Source organism: Phyllostomus hastatus, unplaced genomic scaffold, assembly GCF_019186645.2.
Source record: "Phyllostomus hastatus isolate PE091 unplaced genomic scaffold, TTU_PhHast_1.1 phas_scaffold_93, whole genome shotgun sequence".
In the NCBI taxonomy this organism is placed as follows: domain Eukaryota; kingdom Metazoa; phylum Chordata; class Mammalia; order Chiroptera; family Phyllostomidae; genus Phyllostomus; species Phyllostomus hastatus.
In genome coordinates this window covers 29,082,473-29,099,458 of record NW_025334042.1, presented here as the reverse complement: position 1 = coordinate 29,099,458, position 16,986 = coordinate 29,082,473, and the positions used below count along the sequence as shown (strand labels likewise).

Here is a 16,986-nt window from a genome sequence, read left to right as displayed (position 1 = left end):
TTGTGACAACACAAATGGACCTAGAGGGTATTATGCTAAGTGAAATAACTCAGACTGAGAAAGACAAATATATGGTTTCACTGATATGTGGGACCTATAAGTAACAAAACAAATGAACAAACAAAACCAAAACAAACAGAAAAGAGACCAAAGGGATGGCTACAAGAGGGAAGGGGATGAAGAAATTGGAGAAAAAGGTGAAGAGCAATATAGTCAGTAATATTTTGTGATAAGTTTGTGTGGTGAAAAATGATGACTAGAATTAGTGAGGTGATCTCACATTGTAAAGTATAAAAATGTTGAATCAGTATATTGAACACCTGAAAATAATATAACTAATATACTATTGTGTACTAACTATACTTAAAATTTTTAAGGATACGAATGAAACCTGTCTCCCAGAATAAGCAAACAAGCAAACAAACAAACAAACAAACAAATAAATAAAAGCTAGCCAACTTTTCTCAGATGGATCAAAGGCATTACTGCCAGACAGGAGAAATAACTAAGTCCTCAAAAGAGGATTGATGATTTATTTGACTTTACACTGGAGCAGCATGGGTAGAAGTTGAGGTAGAATTTTATTGTTGCACCTGTCATTGAGATAAATAGTGTAGGAGTAAAGTGCACTTTTTACAAATTCAGAAAAACATTACAGAAAACTTTAAAAGCTTAAGGAAATCAATATACAAAACTTCAGCTTTTTTTTCATGCTCTCTGTATTTGTTTTCTTTCCTATGCAATAAATGTTTCAATGGGTTCAAATACTATGAGAGATGCCTAGCCAACAATTCCAATTGAATATTATTTTTTAGAAAAAATATGGGCCCTGGCTGGCGTAGCTCAGTGGATTGGGCTTGGGCTGCGAACCAAAGTGTCGCAGGTTCAATTCCCAGTTAGGGTACAGCAACCGCACATTGATGTTTCTCTCTTTCTCTCTTTCTCCCTCCCTTCCCTCTCTAAAAATAAATAAACAAAATCTTAAAAACAACAACAACTTTTGCCCTGGCTGGCGTGGCTCAGTGGATTGAGTGCGGGCTGCAAACCAGGCATAGCAGGTTCGATTCCTAGTCAGGGCACATGCCTGGGTTGCAGGCCATGGCCCCCAGCAACCGCACATTGATGTTTCTCTCTCTCTCTCTCTCTCTCTCTCTCTCTCTCTCTCTCTCTCACTCCCTTCCCTCTCTAAATAAATAAATAAAGTCTTTAAAAAAAAAACAACTTTTGATCTCCAAAAAAAAAGAAAAAAGAAAAAATATGTAATTATGTTTTTTCCTATTTGCATCTACTGATCTTGACACAGAACTAATGTTTACTGAGCACAGTTCTTAATTTGTGACAAATATTATCACATTTCAGACAGAAAACTCTATGAAGTGGGTCCAATTATTTTCCCCAATTAACAAAGGAGGAAATTAAAACACAAAGAGGTTAAGTTATGTGTCCAAGTCACTTGTTAATAAGAAGCAGAGAGAGGATTAAAAGTCGGGACATCTTTCCTATATTCCACTCTAATGCTTCTGTCTTTTGATATTTAAGAAAGAGAATAAAGTTGGATTTAATTTAAATGCATTATTGAAGTAGCATATCATTACAGATTTTAATTTCAAAGTGGAAATTGTGTTATAATTTATAATGTATTCAGTAAGTTTGTATTAAAACTAATTAAAAGTCATTGATTATATGGTATACTGATTCATAGAATTAAAAAGTAGGTTTCTGTTACATAACAATTTGATATCTTAAAACTCATTTTTTCTCAAAAATTTAAATTTCAAAATGATATAACTATAGGTTATATAGAATTTTTTAATTTTCTTTTTTGTATGATATGCTTATTCTAAAATAGTACCAATCATAGAAAGACAATAATTACATCAGGCTATTACAGACAGCCAGCTGAGTGTAGAGGGAAGTTAAAGCAAAAATTAAGACTCTGAATCCCTTTACTTCTACTTACTAGCTATATGACCCTAGCTTAAGTCCCTCAACATTAGTTTTCTCATCTGAAGTGGGAAAAATGAAATATCTACATTATAGGACTTTAGAGAAGAGTAACTGTTATTGTGCAGCTTAGTGTAATACATGGTAATACTCAGTAATTTTATTACTAGTAACATTTCATAAAGAATAATTCATTATATATGTGAATTTAAATTTTAGCAGAGACAGTTAATATTTTTCAGTAATTAATCAGAAGCATGCTGCATCCTGAATTAATAAAAAGTTTATAGATTTTGATTTTTTCCCAGAAATAAGATATTTTACAAAACTGTAAACTCTGCAGTGCTGAATTTGTTTATTAGGAAAAATCTTATGGATATTCCTTTAAGCTTATCTTTCAGACATTTATATTAAAAAAAAAGAGTGCATTGAAGGAAAATGGAAAAATAATTGTTCTATAAAATTAAAATGGTTCTCAGAAGGAATAAGAAAAACTTAGTAGTTACTGGAAAATTAATTGCAAGATTTTATTTTAATTACCATATTTCACCATATATAATTCACGGTTTTTTGCCCAAATGTTTGAGGGAAAAATAAGAATGTGCATTATATTTGGGCAGTACCTGAAATACATTTACCTGATCTTGTGTTTGTAATTATTCATTATATAAAAGTTCTTGTACCATAAAATATTCAAAAATAAATGCTAAAATTCCTTTATAATACAAAAAAACAAGTATCTAAATATAAATAAATAAATAAATAAATAAATAATTGAATTAAAAAATTAAAATGAAAGATTGTTTTCCTGAAAGTTTGGGCTAAAAATGTGGGTGCACAGAATACATGGGAGCACATTATACATGGCAAAATATGGCAATAAGTTTATCATGAGGTGGAAAATAAATAAGATTAAAATAATAAAATAAATTATATTAAGTTTGTCATGAGATAAAAGTAAATGAACACAGGCACTTTGAAAATGTTTAGGGTGGATGACTATCTTACAATGCACAGAGCTGTCAGTATTTTGGTAAAGGCCTCTCTTCCCTTTACTGTTTATGCTTGGTGACAAGGACAATGACAGACACAAAGTAATGCAGAGCATCAAGTACATTATCATGCATGCTCATTTGCTAGTAATGGAAAAAGCAATTGAAATTGTAATAGTTATGGATGTCAAAACTGAGAAGAGTAAGGCTTTATCAGTTTCAGCAATTGAACTAGGAAGAAAAGTGGATTCTTAGATATTCCTATAAGTAAAGGCTTATCCTTACTGTGTTCTGTCAACAATTTCAGACTTACGTCTTTTGAAAAAGGGAGCATTGTTAGAGTAGCCTGACTGGTGTGTACTTTAATCTGTGACTAGTTTAGTTAACTCTTATGGCCCTAATAAAAGATGAGACCTTGAAATCCTCTTTGGAGCATGTTGCCATGTTAACTACACCAATTACATGGAAAGGTCTATAAATAGGTTTTCTCATTCATATGCTAAAAATATTTCTGATTTGTTCTCTACCATTTACGGTGTACTACTGTGTTCCCCATAACTCCGTGTTAATAGGAGCATATTCAGGTGTGGAAATTCTGGAGAAGATTTTAGTCCATGTGATGATACTGCTTTTAATTAAGTGTAATGTTTTCAATTTGAAAGAGCTAAAATTGGGAGCATTGGAAATCCTTGGAGGTTAAATTTGTCCTGGGAAATGGAATCTGCACTAAAATTTGAAGCCTTGAAAGCCTTTGTGGACCATAAAGTAGTAGTCTTTCTATCCTATCCTTGCATCCAGATCATCAAGACATTTTAATTCAAATGTTTGATTTTGTGTTCATTAGTGAGAACAGATATCAAGATCTGAATTGGAGTCTGCTTGATATGGATCTAAAAATTCTTCATAATTAAAGCTTGCCACTAATTTTGACAATTTACACATAAACCTTCCCTCAAACTAATTAACATTTTGTGAAGTAACCAGAGGAGATATGATATTTTATTATGTATTTAATATATTCTATAATTCTAGTCTAATTTATAATATTACTATTCATATTGTAAGTGGGCAATAAAAAACAAAAATTGCAAGAGATGGTACATCATACATAGAGGCACCACTACATAAAAAGCTTCATGCATCACAGTCCTAGGTACCAGGTGACTTAGATTTTAGTCCAAGTTTTGTCACTGAGTACCAGTGATCTTCATTAAATAAGTTCCCTTTTGTGACTCCAATTCTGTATAGGTAGAATAATTATAAGTTTCTCCCTTCTCTAACCCCAAACTCTTATAGACTGCTTTATAGAACTGCTGCTTTACAGGAAAATATTGGAGGCTCAGATAACCAGAAGTAGAGTGAAGTCAAAGAAACAAACTGCAAAATCAGTCTCTGCTTAACAAAGAATTACGTAACTTTGTCATTGTTAATATACAGGGGTAAGCAAAGGAGGTTAATACTAATAATAATGAATAATACAATAATAAATAAATAAATAAAACAAGAATAAACTCTGTGTTTCAAATACTGGCAACTATAAGCCTGCTTTTGCCCACTCCTGTGTATTTATTCCATTCCCTCTGTATTTAGCAGAATTCAGCACATATGTATGTGCATATTTTATACACACATACATTGAAAAGCATATTATAATGCCACTATTTAAAAATAACATAAGTTATTATTCTCAACACTAAATATATTGCAAACTGCCAGCTACTAATTAACAAAGGAATAGTCTGTCTGTATTTTCCCTTGAGGTTAGAAAATTCATATCATTTCTCATTTTCTTATCAGAAACAACTTTAAGTCTACCAACTGAATCTTTGACAACAGGTTAGTATATTAGTTCCTGGTTTTATATGTTAAAAATAGATAATAGTATAAATTATTAGTAACTCTGGGTTTCTAAGGCAAAATTATATGAAAAATTGTCTTTGGAAAAATATTTAAAACAAGTAGCTTACTGTTTTATTTCCATTGGTTTTTAAAATTTTAAAAATGAATTTAACTAGTTTTTGGCCAATTTATATTTATTGGCTATAATATGATTTCCAGTTTTATTTTTTCCATATTATTAAGTAGTTCAGTATCTATAGCAGTACTAAATGACATTAAGCTTAAAATGTTTAAAAAGACCATAGGATAAGAGAAAATATATATCTAATGATACATTGTGTTCTTTTAGGTGTTTTAAGTATAGAAGTAGCAATTAGCTCCTCTATAGGATTTCACCCTTGTTACAACCAGTCCTGGTTAACAATATAATTAAGTTCCATTTTTTTGAGAGTAACCATGTCAAAACAAAAGCACAGAAACTTAATGTGACCCCATTATTGATACAAAGAACATGGCTTTGTTTAAAAAAGTTAGCAAGGACTAAACCAAAACTTAGAGAAAAGTGTAATCAAACTAGCCAAAAGAGAGTTCACACTCACCTGTGTGCAGCGAGTCACTGAGAACCAACACCAGGTTTTGCAGTGAAGATAAGCTGTTTTATTGAAATGACACCACCCAAGAGAAGGGGAAGCTAGAGCTCGAAGTCCCAAGTTGCCTATGGCTTACAGAAGAGAAGCTTTATTGAACAAAAGTCATGAGTAATCACAAGTAAGGGGCTTGGGGTCATGCGACTTGCTGATGGGTCCTAGATTTGGTCAGCAGTTTAATTCTCATCTTCCAGTTGTCCTCTAGTCTGGTTTCAGCAAGACTGTGGTGGGGTGGTTGTTCAACTTTGTGGGCTGAAATACATCTTAATACATCAATAGGTTACCATGGTGTGCAAAAGGGAAAGCTGTAAACCCTGTGATCCTTACTCATTGTATGCTGCTATTATATCAGCTGATTTGATTAGGTGTTTTAGCAAGAGCCTAACAGGTCCTGGGCTCAGCAATTTCTATAATGGTTGTCCAGGTGCTACATGTTTCCTTCTTGTGGCTGTTAAAAGAGCTTACAATCCTATTGTGTATTAACAGTATTTTTTTGAGGGTATGAACTCTGTCTTCAAACACAAAATTAGAAAAATATCATAGGGAATTCTGGGCAAAAAGTCACTGGGTTTTCAATCCTATTTTATATAGTGGGAACTGAGGGACCAGTTATGTTAGCCATGGTAACAAAGCTCAAGATTACTTGAGATGAATTCATTTTCTATTTTTCTCAGGTGTTACAGGAACTCAGTTTCCCATCACTATCACAGCTGGAAGTGCAGGAACGACAGAAGTAGTGGGTCCCCTCTTCACCAGTCCTTGGCATGTATCAGGTATGTGAAGTTCAAAACAGAGTACACAGCCATGTCTAAGCATGTGCTTTCAGGCAATGATGTGCAGTGCAATGCTTTACAAAATAAAGATAGCTGACTTAGGTGTAACAATAGATGTAGGCGTTCTTTACATGTAATTCAAGACTAGAGTCTTTGGTTTTCTCACAGTTTGAATCCATAAAATTTATCATGTTGTTAGAATTATACGGACCCATTACCTGGAGTGTTGATAGTGCCTGTGAACTTGTTATTAGCATGCGTTTGTTTTTCCTTTGCCTTCATCAGGGACCACAGGAGCATCAGCAGATGCAACCACAGAAGCCAAAACCAACATTACAGGCAACACAGGCTTCAGAGATGGTGAGAGAAAGAAATGAGTCAAATGATATTTCTCCCACAGCTGCTTCTCACAGGTCATCCTCTGTTCCACTCAGAGCCACTATACCCTGAGTATGGCATTAGATGCCAGGGTGGAGGGGGGCAATGTTTGCATCGAGTCACCTGGCCATTTTACAAAAATATTCAATAGTGAGTCTTCATATATTAATAAAATTTTAGTGACATATTTATATAGTACACTAAAATGTCAGAATTATGCTCAAATTTATAATGCAATTTAATCCACATTAAAACCATGTAGTAAAATCAATGTATGCTATTAAAAAGAGAAAAATAAAAGATTTCAAGGCTGACAGAAGCAGGATTAGAACACAGAACCCTGAGTCTTCTCTGTAATTGTTCTACTCTTCCTATGCATAAGATCTATGCATAAACCATAGATCTTAACCACTTTCCCCACCCCGCAAAAAAGCCAAATGAAGATACGCTTGCCCTTGTGCATCACTGGCTAAATTTTAACTATTGTTAGTTTTATGAATAAAACATTATTGTTCTTTCTTAAGCATAGATAACTTTGATTAAAACAAACATGATGAGTTCCCCCTTGCCCCTTATGGAGTAGTGAATGTAAGTACCTCTTGCATTTTCTCCTCTGCATCACATTGGCTCTGCTTGCGCTCACCTGTTAAACATTTTCCGCTCGTCTTGGCAGTGGTCTACCCCACTCCCCTTGCCTTCACACAGTGGTCATCAAAGTGTGCTTCCCAATCCAAAAGCATCTACTTGTCCTGACTGAGAACATTTCAGAAATTCAACTCTCAAGGTCCACCTCACTAGAATCAGAAGCACTTAAGAGTGGAACCCAGCACAGTGTGTTACTTAACAAGCCCCTTTAGCAACTGGTGCTTATTAAAGCTGAGAACATTTCCATTCTCCACTTCTTCCCAGTTTAAACTGTAGTCAGTACCCCAGACCAGAATGGAATGGACTCAACTGTCATCATGTCACCCCACTACTTAAAATCCTACAGTTGTTCTGATTGCTGTTAGGGTTAATAAAATATCTTTGCATACCACTAAAAGCCATGTCTTCAGAGTATGCATGGGACTTCTCTTTATGCCTTAATTAATAAAATCAGGGTCTGATTTTGTTAAGTAATATATCATCTGATTTTGTTTATATACATTTATTTTTCCTAGCAAATTTCTTGACCAAAAATTTATGTCATACACTATAAGGAATAAAATAGTTTATAAAAATGTGTTATATGAGAAAATCAACAGTACCACAAATTAAGAAACTGGTTTCAATTATGTCAGTAACCTGACTGAAACATCAGGGTGATGATGGTTTAATTTACATTTCCTGAAATTTGAATCAAAATTGTTTGGGTAACAATGACAAGTTGGTCTGTTGTTGTTGTTGTTGTTATCAGGGAGTAAGTAGATTTAAACAAGGGTGCTGTAGGTTTTCTCCAGAAGTGAGTGCCATCCAGAACCGTTTGTACTGCTCCATGATGAGAGTATGACTGAAACAGAGAACAGGCCTTTAGAAACAGCAAATTTACCTAGGGATTTTATATCTCTTAAATAAAAGCATATGTTTTAGATGATTTGATTTTAAATAATTTTATTTCTCTATGTTATGGTGTTTTCCCAAAACATCCATCAGGGCAGATGGAAATGTTTACAGTAAGGCTCCTTTACTACAGGTCATGTGAGAAGCAAAGTTTAGAGCAGGAACTCTGGGACTAGACCACCTGGATTTGGCTTCTGCATGTGCTGCCAATCAACCCAGTGACCTGGAGATGTCACTCCACCATGACTGTTAAATGGGAAGAATAACATTACCTGCCTCAGAGGATTCATGTAAAACTAAATGAGTAGATTCATGTCTAGGGTATTTTTTAAGTGCTATATATATTTTTTACAGCTGGATCAGGGGCCCCTACTGCACCAGTGATAGAACCCAAAGAAGACACTACGCCCAGAGAACCAAGCACAGGAGCAGCAAGCCCAGGAAATTCAGGCAAGTCAGGATGCACACCTTCGTGCCCATTACATGGTACTGAATGTTTATAGGTTGAGCTAAAGATTAAGATTTGTGTAAAATTACGTCATCTAGGTGCAGAAATCCTAGGCACCATTTTAAGATTTGTTTTGTATTAGAAACCTCAATTCTTCTCTGGCTGGCATGGCTCAGTGGATTGAATGCCGGCATGCAAGCCAAAGGGTTACTTGTTCTGTTTCCAGAGCACATGCCTGAGTTGCAGGCCAGGTCCCCAGTAGGGGATACATGAGAGGCAACCACATATTGATGTTTCTCTCTCTCTCTCTTTCCCCTCCATTCCTCACTAAAAATAAATAAATAAAAAAATTTAAAAAAGAGATCTCGATTCAGTCCCATTAGAAGAGTGGCAGGTAGAATCCTCTACCTCTAGAAGTAATGTCTGTTCCTCGCTGTTATGTCAGGCACCTAAGGAGAATCAGAGGCCTTCACAATAGCAGCTGGGATCGAAGGCACCACTGGAGGCTCAAATGCCCCAGGCACAGCCTCTGGAGGCAGGCAGGTGGGGACATGCGGGGTCTGAAGCATCTTCATACTGATCTTAGGGAAGTCACGAGCAGCTTCACTAAGTTATTACTTATTGGTTAATGCACATATTCATGGCTTCACTACTACATAGTTTGACTGTAATGGCCTCCTATGACACATATACATTCATGGTCTAGTCTGTTTCTCTAACACATGTATCCCATTTCATCCTGATAGCTTTTGCAGTGGCTGTTCCCACCACCTACAATGATAATTCCCCAGAGTTTCACATACCTGTTAGCTTCTTTTTGTCAAATCTTAAAATAAATGACATCATTCCAGAGAGATATTGCTAGCCAGAAATAAAACTTCAGGTGTTGAATATTACCTCTCTTTATGTTAGTGCTTTAACACCTTATTGTTTGAAAATTTCTTTGTTTGGTTGGATAGTAATGTTATTTACATGTCTGCATGTCTCTCACATCTACTAGAATTCTATGTGGGATCAGAGAACTACCTGCTTAACAGCTATATCTGAGAAAATGTATGCAAACTATTTTTAATTTTTGCTTTATAAAATGGGAAGTAATACTATACATGTCATAGTGTTGTTCTAATGGTAAAGTGAGGTAATACTTCTATATTGCTGAGAATTTACATGACATGTAAGATATTGAAAAATGTTGAATGAGTAAAGAGTTAGAAAGAAGTTACCCCATAGAAAGATAAAAGGTGTGAAATAGGTGAGTTGGTACTGGGATTAAGATGCATGAAACTTACAGTATTGAAAAAAAGCAGCATACGCTCTTAGGTTAACCAAGACAACTCTAAACCACTGTATTCTTACTACATATTTTCATAGGGACAACTGGACAATCAGCTGAAGGATCGGGTGCTACAACAGTACCGTACTCTGGAGTGACAGGAATATTGGGACCAACATCTGGTGGACCAAGAAAAACTGAACGACCATCTGAAGTAACTGGGACTAAGGAAACAATAGCGGAAATGACAGGGACAACAAGGACATCACTTGGGAAATCAAGAACAACTCAACAATCTGCTGAAGGATTAGGAACACTGTCATCTACAGAATTAGGAACATCTACAATATCAGCTGGAGTGCCAGGAAAAACTGTCCCATCAAGTGGAGGGTCCAGGAGCACAGGCTCATCATCTGGATCAAGAGGAACAACGAGATCATATGTTGCAGGTTCAGAAACAACTGGACATTCATCAAACACAAACGAAGGAGCAAAAGCAATGCCAGAGATAACTGGATCATCGTCTGAATCATCATCAGCAACTAAACCACAAACTGGAGGAGTAGAGACAAATGGATCACCAACAGAAGAATCAGAGACTACAGAACCATCTACTGTAGAAGCAGGATCAGCAAGAACACTATCCATAGGTTCAGGAACCACTGCATCATCAACTGAAAAATTAGGGACAACTGGACCATCAGCTTCAGGTGCAGGAACAAGTGGTCCAGGAGCTAGAGTGTCAGGAAGCCCTGGAGTCACACCTGGAGGGTCAGGGAGAACTGGTACAGCTGCTGGAAGTCCAGGCACAGGTGGGTCAACTCAAGCAGGATCTGGAACACCTGGACCATCAGCTGGAGGATCAGGGACCACAGGACCATCTGCTGGAGAAACAGGATCAGCAGGAACACCTTCCATAGGTTCAAGAACCACTGCATCATCACCTGAAAAATCAGGGACAACTGGCCCATCAGCTCCAGGTTCAGAAACAAGTGGTCCAGCAGCTGGAGGGTCAGAAAGCTCTGGAGTAACACCTGGAGGGTCAGGGACAACTGGTTCAGCTGCTGGATATGCAGGCTCAACTGGGTCAAATCAAGCAGGATCTGGGACACCTGGACCATCAGCTGGAGGATCAGGGACCACAGGACCATCTGCTGGAAAAACAGGATCAGCAGAAACACCTTCAATAGGTTCAGGAACCACTGCATCATCATCTGAAAAACCAGGGACAACTACACCATCAGCCTCAGGTGCAGCAACAAGTGGTCCTGGAGCTGGAGGGTCAGGAAGCCCTGGGGTAACACCTGCAGGGTCAGGGACAACTGGTTCAGCTGCGGGATTTCTGGGTACTACTCAGTCAACTCAAGGAGGATCTGGGACAACTGGACCATCAGCTGGAGGATCAGGGACCACAGGACCATCTGCTGGAGAAACAGGATCAGCAGGAACACCTTCCGTAGGTTCTGGAACCACTGCATCATCATCACAAAAACCAGGGACAGCTGGACCATCAGCTTCAGGTGCAGGAACAAGTAGTCCAAGAACAGGTGGGTCAGGAAGCCCTGGAGTCACACCTGAAGGGTCAGAGACAACTGGTTCAGCTGCTGGAAATCCAGGCACAGGTGGGTCAACTCAAACAGGATCTGGGACACCTGGACCATCAGCTGGAGAATCAGGGACCACAGGACCTTCTGCTGGAGAAACAGGATCAGCAGGAACACCTTCCATAGGTTCAGGAACGACTGCATCATCATCTGAAAAACCAGGGACAACTGGACCATCAACTACAGGTTCAGGAACAAGTGGTGCAGGAGCTGGAGTGTCAGGAAGCCCTGGAGTAACACCTGGAGGGTCAGGGACAACTGGTTCAGCTGCTGGAAGTCCAGGCACAGGTGGGTCAACTCAAGCAGGATCTGGGACCACTGGTCCATCAGCTGGAGGATCAGGGACCACAGGACCATCTGCTGGAGAAACAGGATCAGCAGGAGCACCTTCCATAGGTTCAGGAACCACTGCATCATCATCTGAAAAACCAGGGAAAACTGGACCATCAGGTCCAGGTGCAGCAACAAGTGGTCCTGGAGCTGGAGGGTCAGGAAGCCCTGGGGTAACACCTGCAGGGTCAGGGACAACTGGTTCAGCTGCTGGAATTCTGGGTACTACTCGGTCAACTCAAGGAAGATCTGGGACAACTGGACCATCAGCTGGAGGATCAGGGACCACAGGACCTTCTGCTGGAAAAACAGGATCAGCAGGAACACCTTCCGTAGGTTCTGGAACCACTGCATCATCACCTGAAAAATTAGGGACAACTGGACCATCAGCTTCAGGTGCAGGAACAAGTGGTCCAGGAGCTAGAGTGTCAGGAAGCCCTGGAGTCACACCTGGAGGGTCAGGGAGAACTGGTACAGCTGCTGGAAGTCCAGGCACAGGTGGGTCAACTCAAGCAGGATCTGGGACACCTGGACCATCAGCTGGAGGATCAGGGACCACAGGACCATCTGCTGGAGAAACAGGATCAGCAGGACCACGTTCCATAGGTTCTGGAACCACTGCATCATCATCACAAAAACCAGGGACAGCTGGACCATCAGCTTCAGGTGCAGGAACAAGTAGTCCAAGAACAGGTGGGTCAGGAAGCCCTGGAGTCACACCTGAAGGGTCAGAGACAACTGGTTCAGCTGCTGGAAATCCAGGCACAGGTGGGTCAACTCAAACAGGATCTGGGACACCTGGACCATCAGCTGGAGAATCAGGGACCACAGGACCTTCTGCTGGAGAAACAGGATCAGCAGGAACACCTTCCATAGGTTCAGGAACGACTGGATCATCATCTGAAAAACCAGGGACAACTGGACCATCAACTACAGGTTCAGGAACAAGTGGTGCAGGAGCGGGAGTGTCAGGAAGCCCTGGAGTAACACCTGGAGGGTCACGGACAACTGGTTCAGCTGCTGGAAGTCCAGGCACAGGTGGGTCAACTCAAACAGGATCTGGGACCACTGGTCCATCAGCTGGAGGATCAGGGACCACAGGACCATCTGCTGGAGAAACAGGATCAGCAGGAGCACCTTCCATAGGTTCAGGAACCACTGCATCATCATCTGAAAAACCAGGGACAACTGGACCATCAGGTCCAGGTGCAGCAACAAGTGGTCCTGGAGCTGGAGGGTCAGGAAGCCCTGGGGTAACACCTGCAGGGTCAGGGACAACTGGTTCAGCTGCTGGAATTCTGGGTACTACTCGGTCAACTCAAGGAAGATCTGGGACAACTGGACCATCAGCTGGAGGATCAGGGACCACAGGACCTTCTGCTGGAAAAACAGGATCAGCAGGAGCACCTTCAATAGGTTCAGGAACCACTGCATCATCATCTGAAAAACCAGGGACAACTGGACCATCAGCTCCAGGTGCAGCAACAAGTGGTCCTGGAGCTGGAGGGTCAGGAAGCCCTGGGGTAACACCTGCAGAGTCAGGGACAACTGGTTCACCTGCTGGACTTCCGGGCACAACTGTGTCAACTCAAACAGGATTTGGGACATCTGGACAATCACCAGGAGGATCAGGGACCACAAGACCATCTGCTGGAGAAACAGGATCAGCAGGAGCACCTTCCATAGGTTCAGGAACCACTGCATCATCACCTGAAAAATCAGGGACAACTGGCCCATCAGCTCCAGGTTCAGGAACAAGTGGTCCAGGAGCTGGAGAGTCAGGAAGCCCTGGAGTAACACCTGGAGGGTCAGGGACAACTGGTTCAGGTGCTGGATATGCAGGCTCAACTGGGTCAATTCAAGCAGGATCTGGGACACCTGGACCATCACCTGGAGGATCAGGGACCACAGGACCATCTGCTGGAAAAACAGGATCAGCAGAAACACCTTCTATAGCTTCAGGAACCACTGCATCATCATCTGAAAAACCAGGGACAACTGGACCATCAGCTCCAGGTGCAGGAACAAGTAGTCCAGGAACTGGAGGGTCAGGAAGCCCTGGGGTAACACCTGCAGGGTCAGGGACAACTGGTTCAGCTGCTGGAAATCCAGGCACAGGTGGGTCAACTCAAACAGGATCTGGGACCACTGGTCCATCAGCTGGAGGATCAGGGACCACAGGACCATCTGCTGGAGAAACAGGATCAGCAGGAACACCTTCCGTAGGTTCTGGAACCACTGCATCATCATCACAAAAACCAGGGACAACTGGACCATCACCTCCAGGTGCAGGAACAAGTAGTCCAAGAACAGGTGGGTCTGGAAGCCCTGGAGTCACACCTGGAGGGTCAGAGACAACTGGTTCAGCTGCTGGAAATCCAGGCACAGGTGGGTCAACTCAAACAGGATCTGGGACACCTGGACCATCAGCTGGAGGATCAGGGACCACAGGACCTTCTGTTGGAGAAACAGGATCAGCAGGAACACCTTCCATAGGTTCAGGAACGACTGCATCATCATCTGAAAAACCAGGGACAACTGGACCATCAACTACAGGTTCAGGAACAAGTGGTGCAGGAGCTGGAGTGTCAGGAAGCCCTGGAGTAACACCTGGAGGGTCAGGGACAACTGGTTCAGCTGCTGGAAGTCCAGGCACAGGTGGGTCAACTCAAGCAGGATCTGGGACAACTGGTCCATCAGCTGGAGGATCAGGGACCACAGGACCATCTGCTGGAGAAACAGGATCAGCAGGAGCACCTTCCATAGGTTCAGGAACCACTGCATCATCATCTGAAAAACCAGGGACAACTGGACCATCGGTTCCAGGTGCAGCAACAAGTGGTCCTGGAGCTGGAGGGTCAGGAAGCCCTGGGGTAACACCTGCAGGGTCAGGGACCACTGGTTCAGCTGCTGGAATTCTGGGTACTACTCGGGTCAACTCAAGGAGGATCTGGGACAACTGGACCATCAGCTGGAGGATCAGGGACCACAGGACCATCTGCTGGAGAAACAGGATCAGCAGGAGCACCTTCCATAGGTTCAGGAACCACTGCATCATCATCTGAAAAACCAGGGACAACTGGCCCATCAGCTCCAGGTTCAGGAACAAGTGGTCCAGGAGCTGGAGAGTCAGGAAGCCCTGGAGTAACACCTGGAGGGTCAGGGACAACTGGTTCAGGTGCTGGATATGCAGGCTCAACTGGGTCAATTCAAGCAGGATCTGGGACACCTGGACCATCACCTGGAGGATCAGGGACCACAGGACCATCTGCTGGAAAAACAGGATCAGCAGAAACACCTTCTATAGCTTCAGGAACCACTGCATCATCATCTGAAAAACCAGGGACAACTGGACCATCAGCTCCAGGTGCAGCAACAAGTGGTCCTGGAGCTGGAGGGTCAGGAAGCCCTGGGGTAACACCTGGAGGGTCAGGGACAACTGGTTCAACTGCTGGACTTCCGGGCACAACTGGGTCAACTCAAGCAGGATCTGGGACTCCTGGACCATCAGCTGGAGGATCAGGGACCACAGGATCTTCTGCTGGAGAAACAGGATCAGCAGGAGCACGTTCCATAGGTTCAGGAACCACTGCATCATCATCTGAAAAACCAGGGAAAACTGGACCATCAGGTCCAGGTGCAGAAACAAGTGGTCCTGGAGCTGCAGGGTCAGGAAGCCCTGGGGTAACACCTGCAGGGTCAGGGACAACTGGTTCAGCAGCTGGATTTCTGGGTAGTACTCGGTCAAGTCAAGGAGGATCTGGGACAACTGGACCATCAGCTGGAGGGTCAGGGACCACAGGACCTTCTGCTGGAGAAACAGGATCAGCAGGAGCACCTTCAATAGGTTCAGGAACCACTGCATCATCATCTGAAAAACCAGGGACAACTGGACCATCAGCTCCAGGTGCAGGAACAAGTAGTCCAGGAACTGGAGGGTCAGGAAGCCCTGGGGTAACACCTGCAGGGTCAGGGACAACTGGTTCAGCTGCTGGAAATCCAGGCACAGGTGGGTCAACTCAAACAGGATCTGGGACCACTGGTCCATCAGCTGGAGGATCAGGGACCACAGGACCATCTGCTGGAGAAACAGGATCAGCAGGAACACCTTCCGTAGGTTCTGGAACCACTGCATCATCATCACAAAAACCAGGGACAACTGGACCATCACCTCCAGGTGCAGGAACAAGTAGTCCAAGAACAGGTGGGTCTGGAAGCCCTGGAGTCACACCTGGAGGGTCAGAGACAACTGGTTCAGCTGCTGGAAATCCAGGCACAGGTGGGTCAACTCAAACAGGATCTGGGACACCTGGACCATCAGCTGGAGGATCAGGGACCACAGGACCTTCTGCTGGAGAAACAGGATCAGCAGGAGCACGGTCCATAGGTTCAGGAACCACTGCATCATCATCTGAAAAACCAGGGACAACTGGACCATCAACTACAGGTTCAGGAACAAGTGGTGCAGGAGCTGGAGTGTCAGGAAGCCCTGGAGTAACACCTGGAGGGTCAGGGACAACTGGTTCAGCTGCTGGAAGTCCAGGCACAGGTGGGTCAACTCAAGCAGGATCTGGGACAACTGGTCCATCAGCTGGAGGATCAGGGACCACAGGACCATCTGCTGGAGAAACAGGATCAGCAGGAGCACCTTCCATAGGTTCAGGAACCACTGCATCATCATCTGAAAAAACCAGGGACAACTGGACCATCGGTTCCAGGTGCAGCAACAAGTGGTCCTGGAGCTGGAGGGTCAGGAAGCCCTGGGGTAACACCTGCAGGGTCAGGGACCACTGGTTCAGCTGCTGGAATTCTGGGTACTACTCGGTCAACTCAAGGAGGATCTGGGACAACTGGACCATCAGCTGGAGGATCAGGGACCACAGGACCTTCTGCTGGAGAAACAGGATCAGCAGGAGCACCTTCCATAGGTTCAGGAACCACTGCATCATCATCTGAAAAACCAGGGACAACAGGACCATCATCTACAGGTTCAGGAACAAGTGGTGCAGGAGCTGGAGTGTCAGGAACCCCTGGAGTAACACCTGGAGGGTCAGGGACAACTGGTTCACCTGCTGGAAGTCCAGGCACAGGTGCGTCAACTCAAGCAGGATCTGGGACCACTGGTCCATCAGCTGCAGGATCAGGGACCACAGGACCTTCTGCTGGAGAAACAGGATCAGCAGGAGCACGTTCCATAGGTTCAGGAACCACTGCATCAT

At 42.6% G+C, this 16,986-nt stretch overlaps 1 protein-coding gene across 1 annotated transcript in view; it reads left to right on the top strand.

The window, feature by feature from the left end:
• Positions 1–16,986, top strand: part of MUC19 (mucin 19, oligomeric) — a 110,732-nt gene that overhangs the window by 41,310 nt on the left and 52,436 nt on the right. Inside the window, 17 exon segments of the mRNA XM_045829423.1 lie at positions 6,097–6,195; positions 6,481–6,555; positions 8,467–8,562; positions 9,932–10,645; positions 10,754–11,083; positions 11,960–12,265; positions 12,374–12,750; positions 13,039–13,116; positions 13,306–13,434; positions 13,864–14,053; positions 14,174–14,253; positions 14,300–14,354; positions 14,660–14,715; positions 14,717–14,764; positions 15,833–16,286; positions 16,603–16,845; positions 16,876–16,940. Of these exon segments, the coding sequence (XP_045685379.1) occupies positions 6,097–6,195; positions 6,481–6,555; positions 8,467–8,562; positions 9,932–10,645; positions 10,754–11,083; positions 11,960–12,265; positions 12,374–12,750; positions 13,039–13,116; positions 13,306–13,434; positions 13,864–14,053; positions 14,174–14,253; positions 14,300–14,354; positions 14,660–14,715; positions 14,717–14,764; positions 15,833–16,286; positions 16,603–16,845; positions 16,876–16,940 (3,395 nt within the window).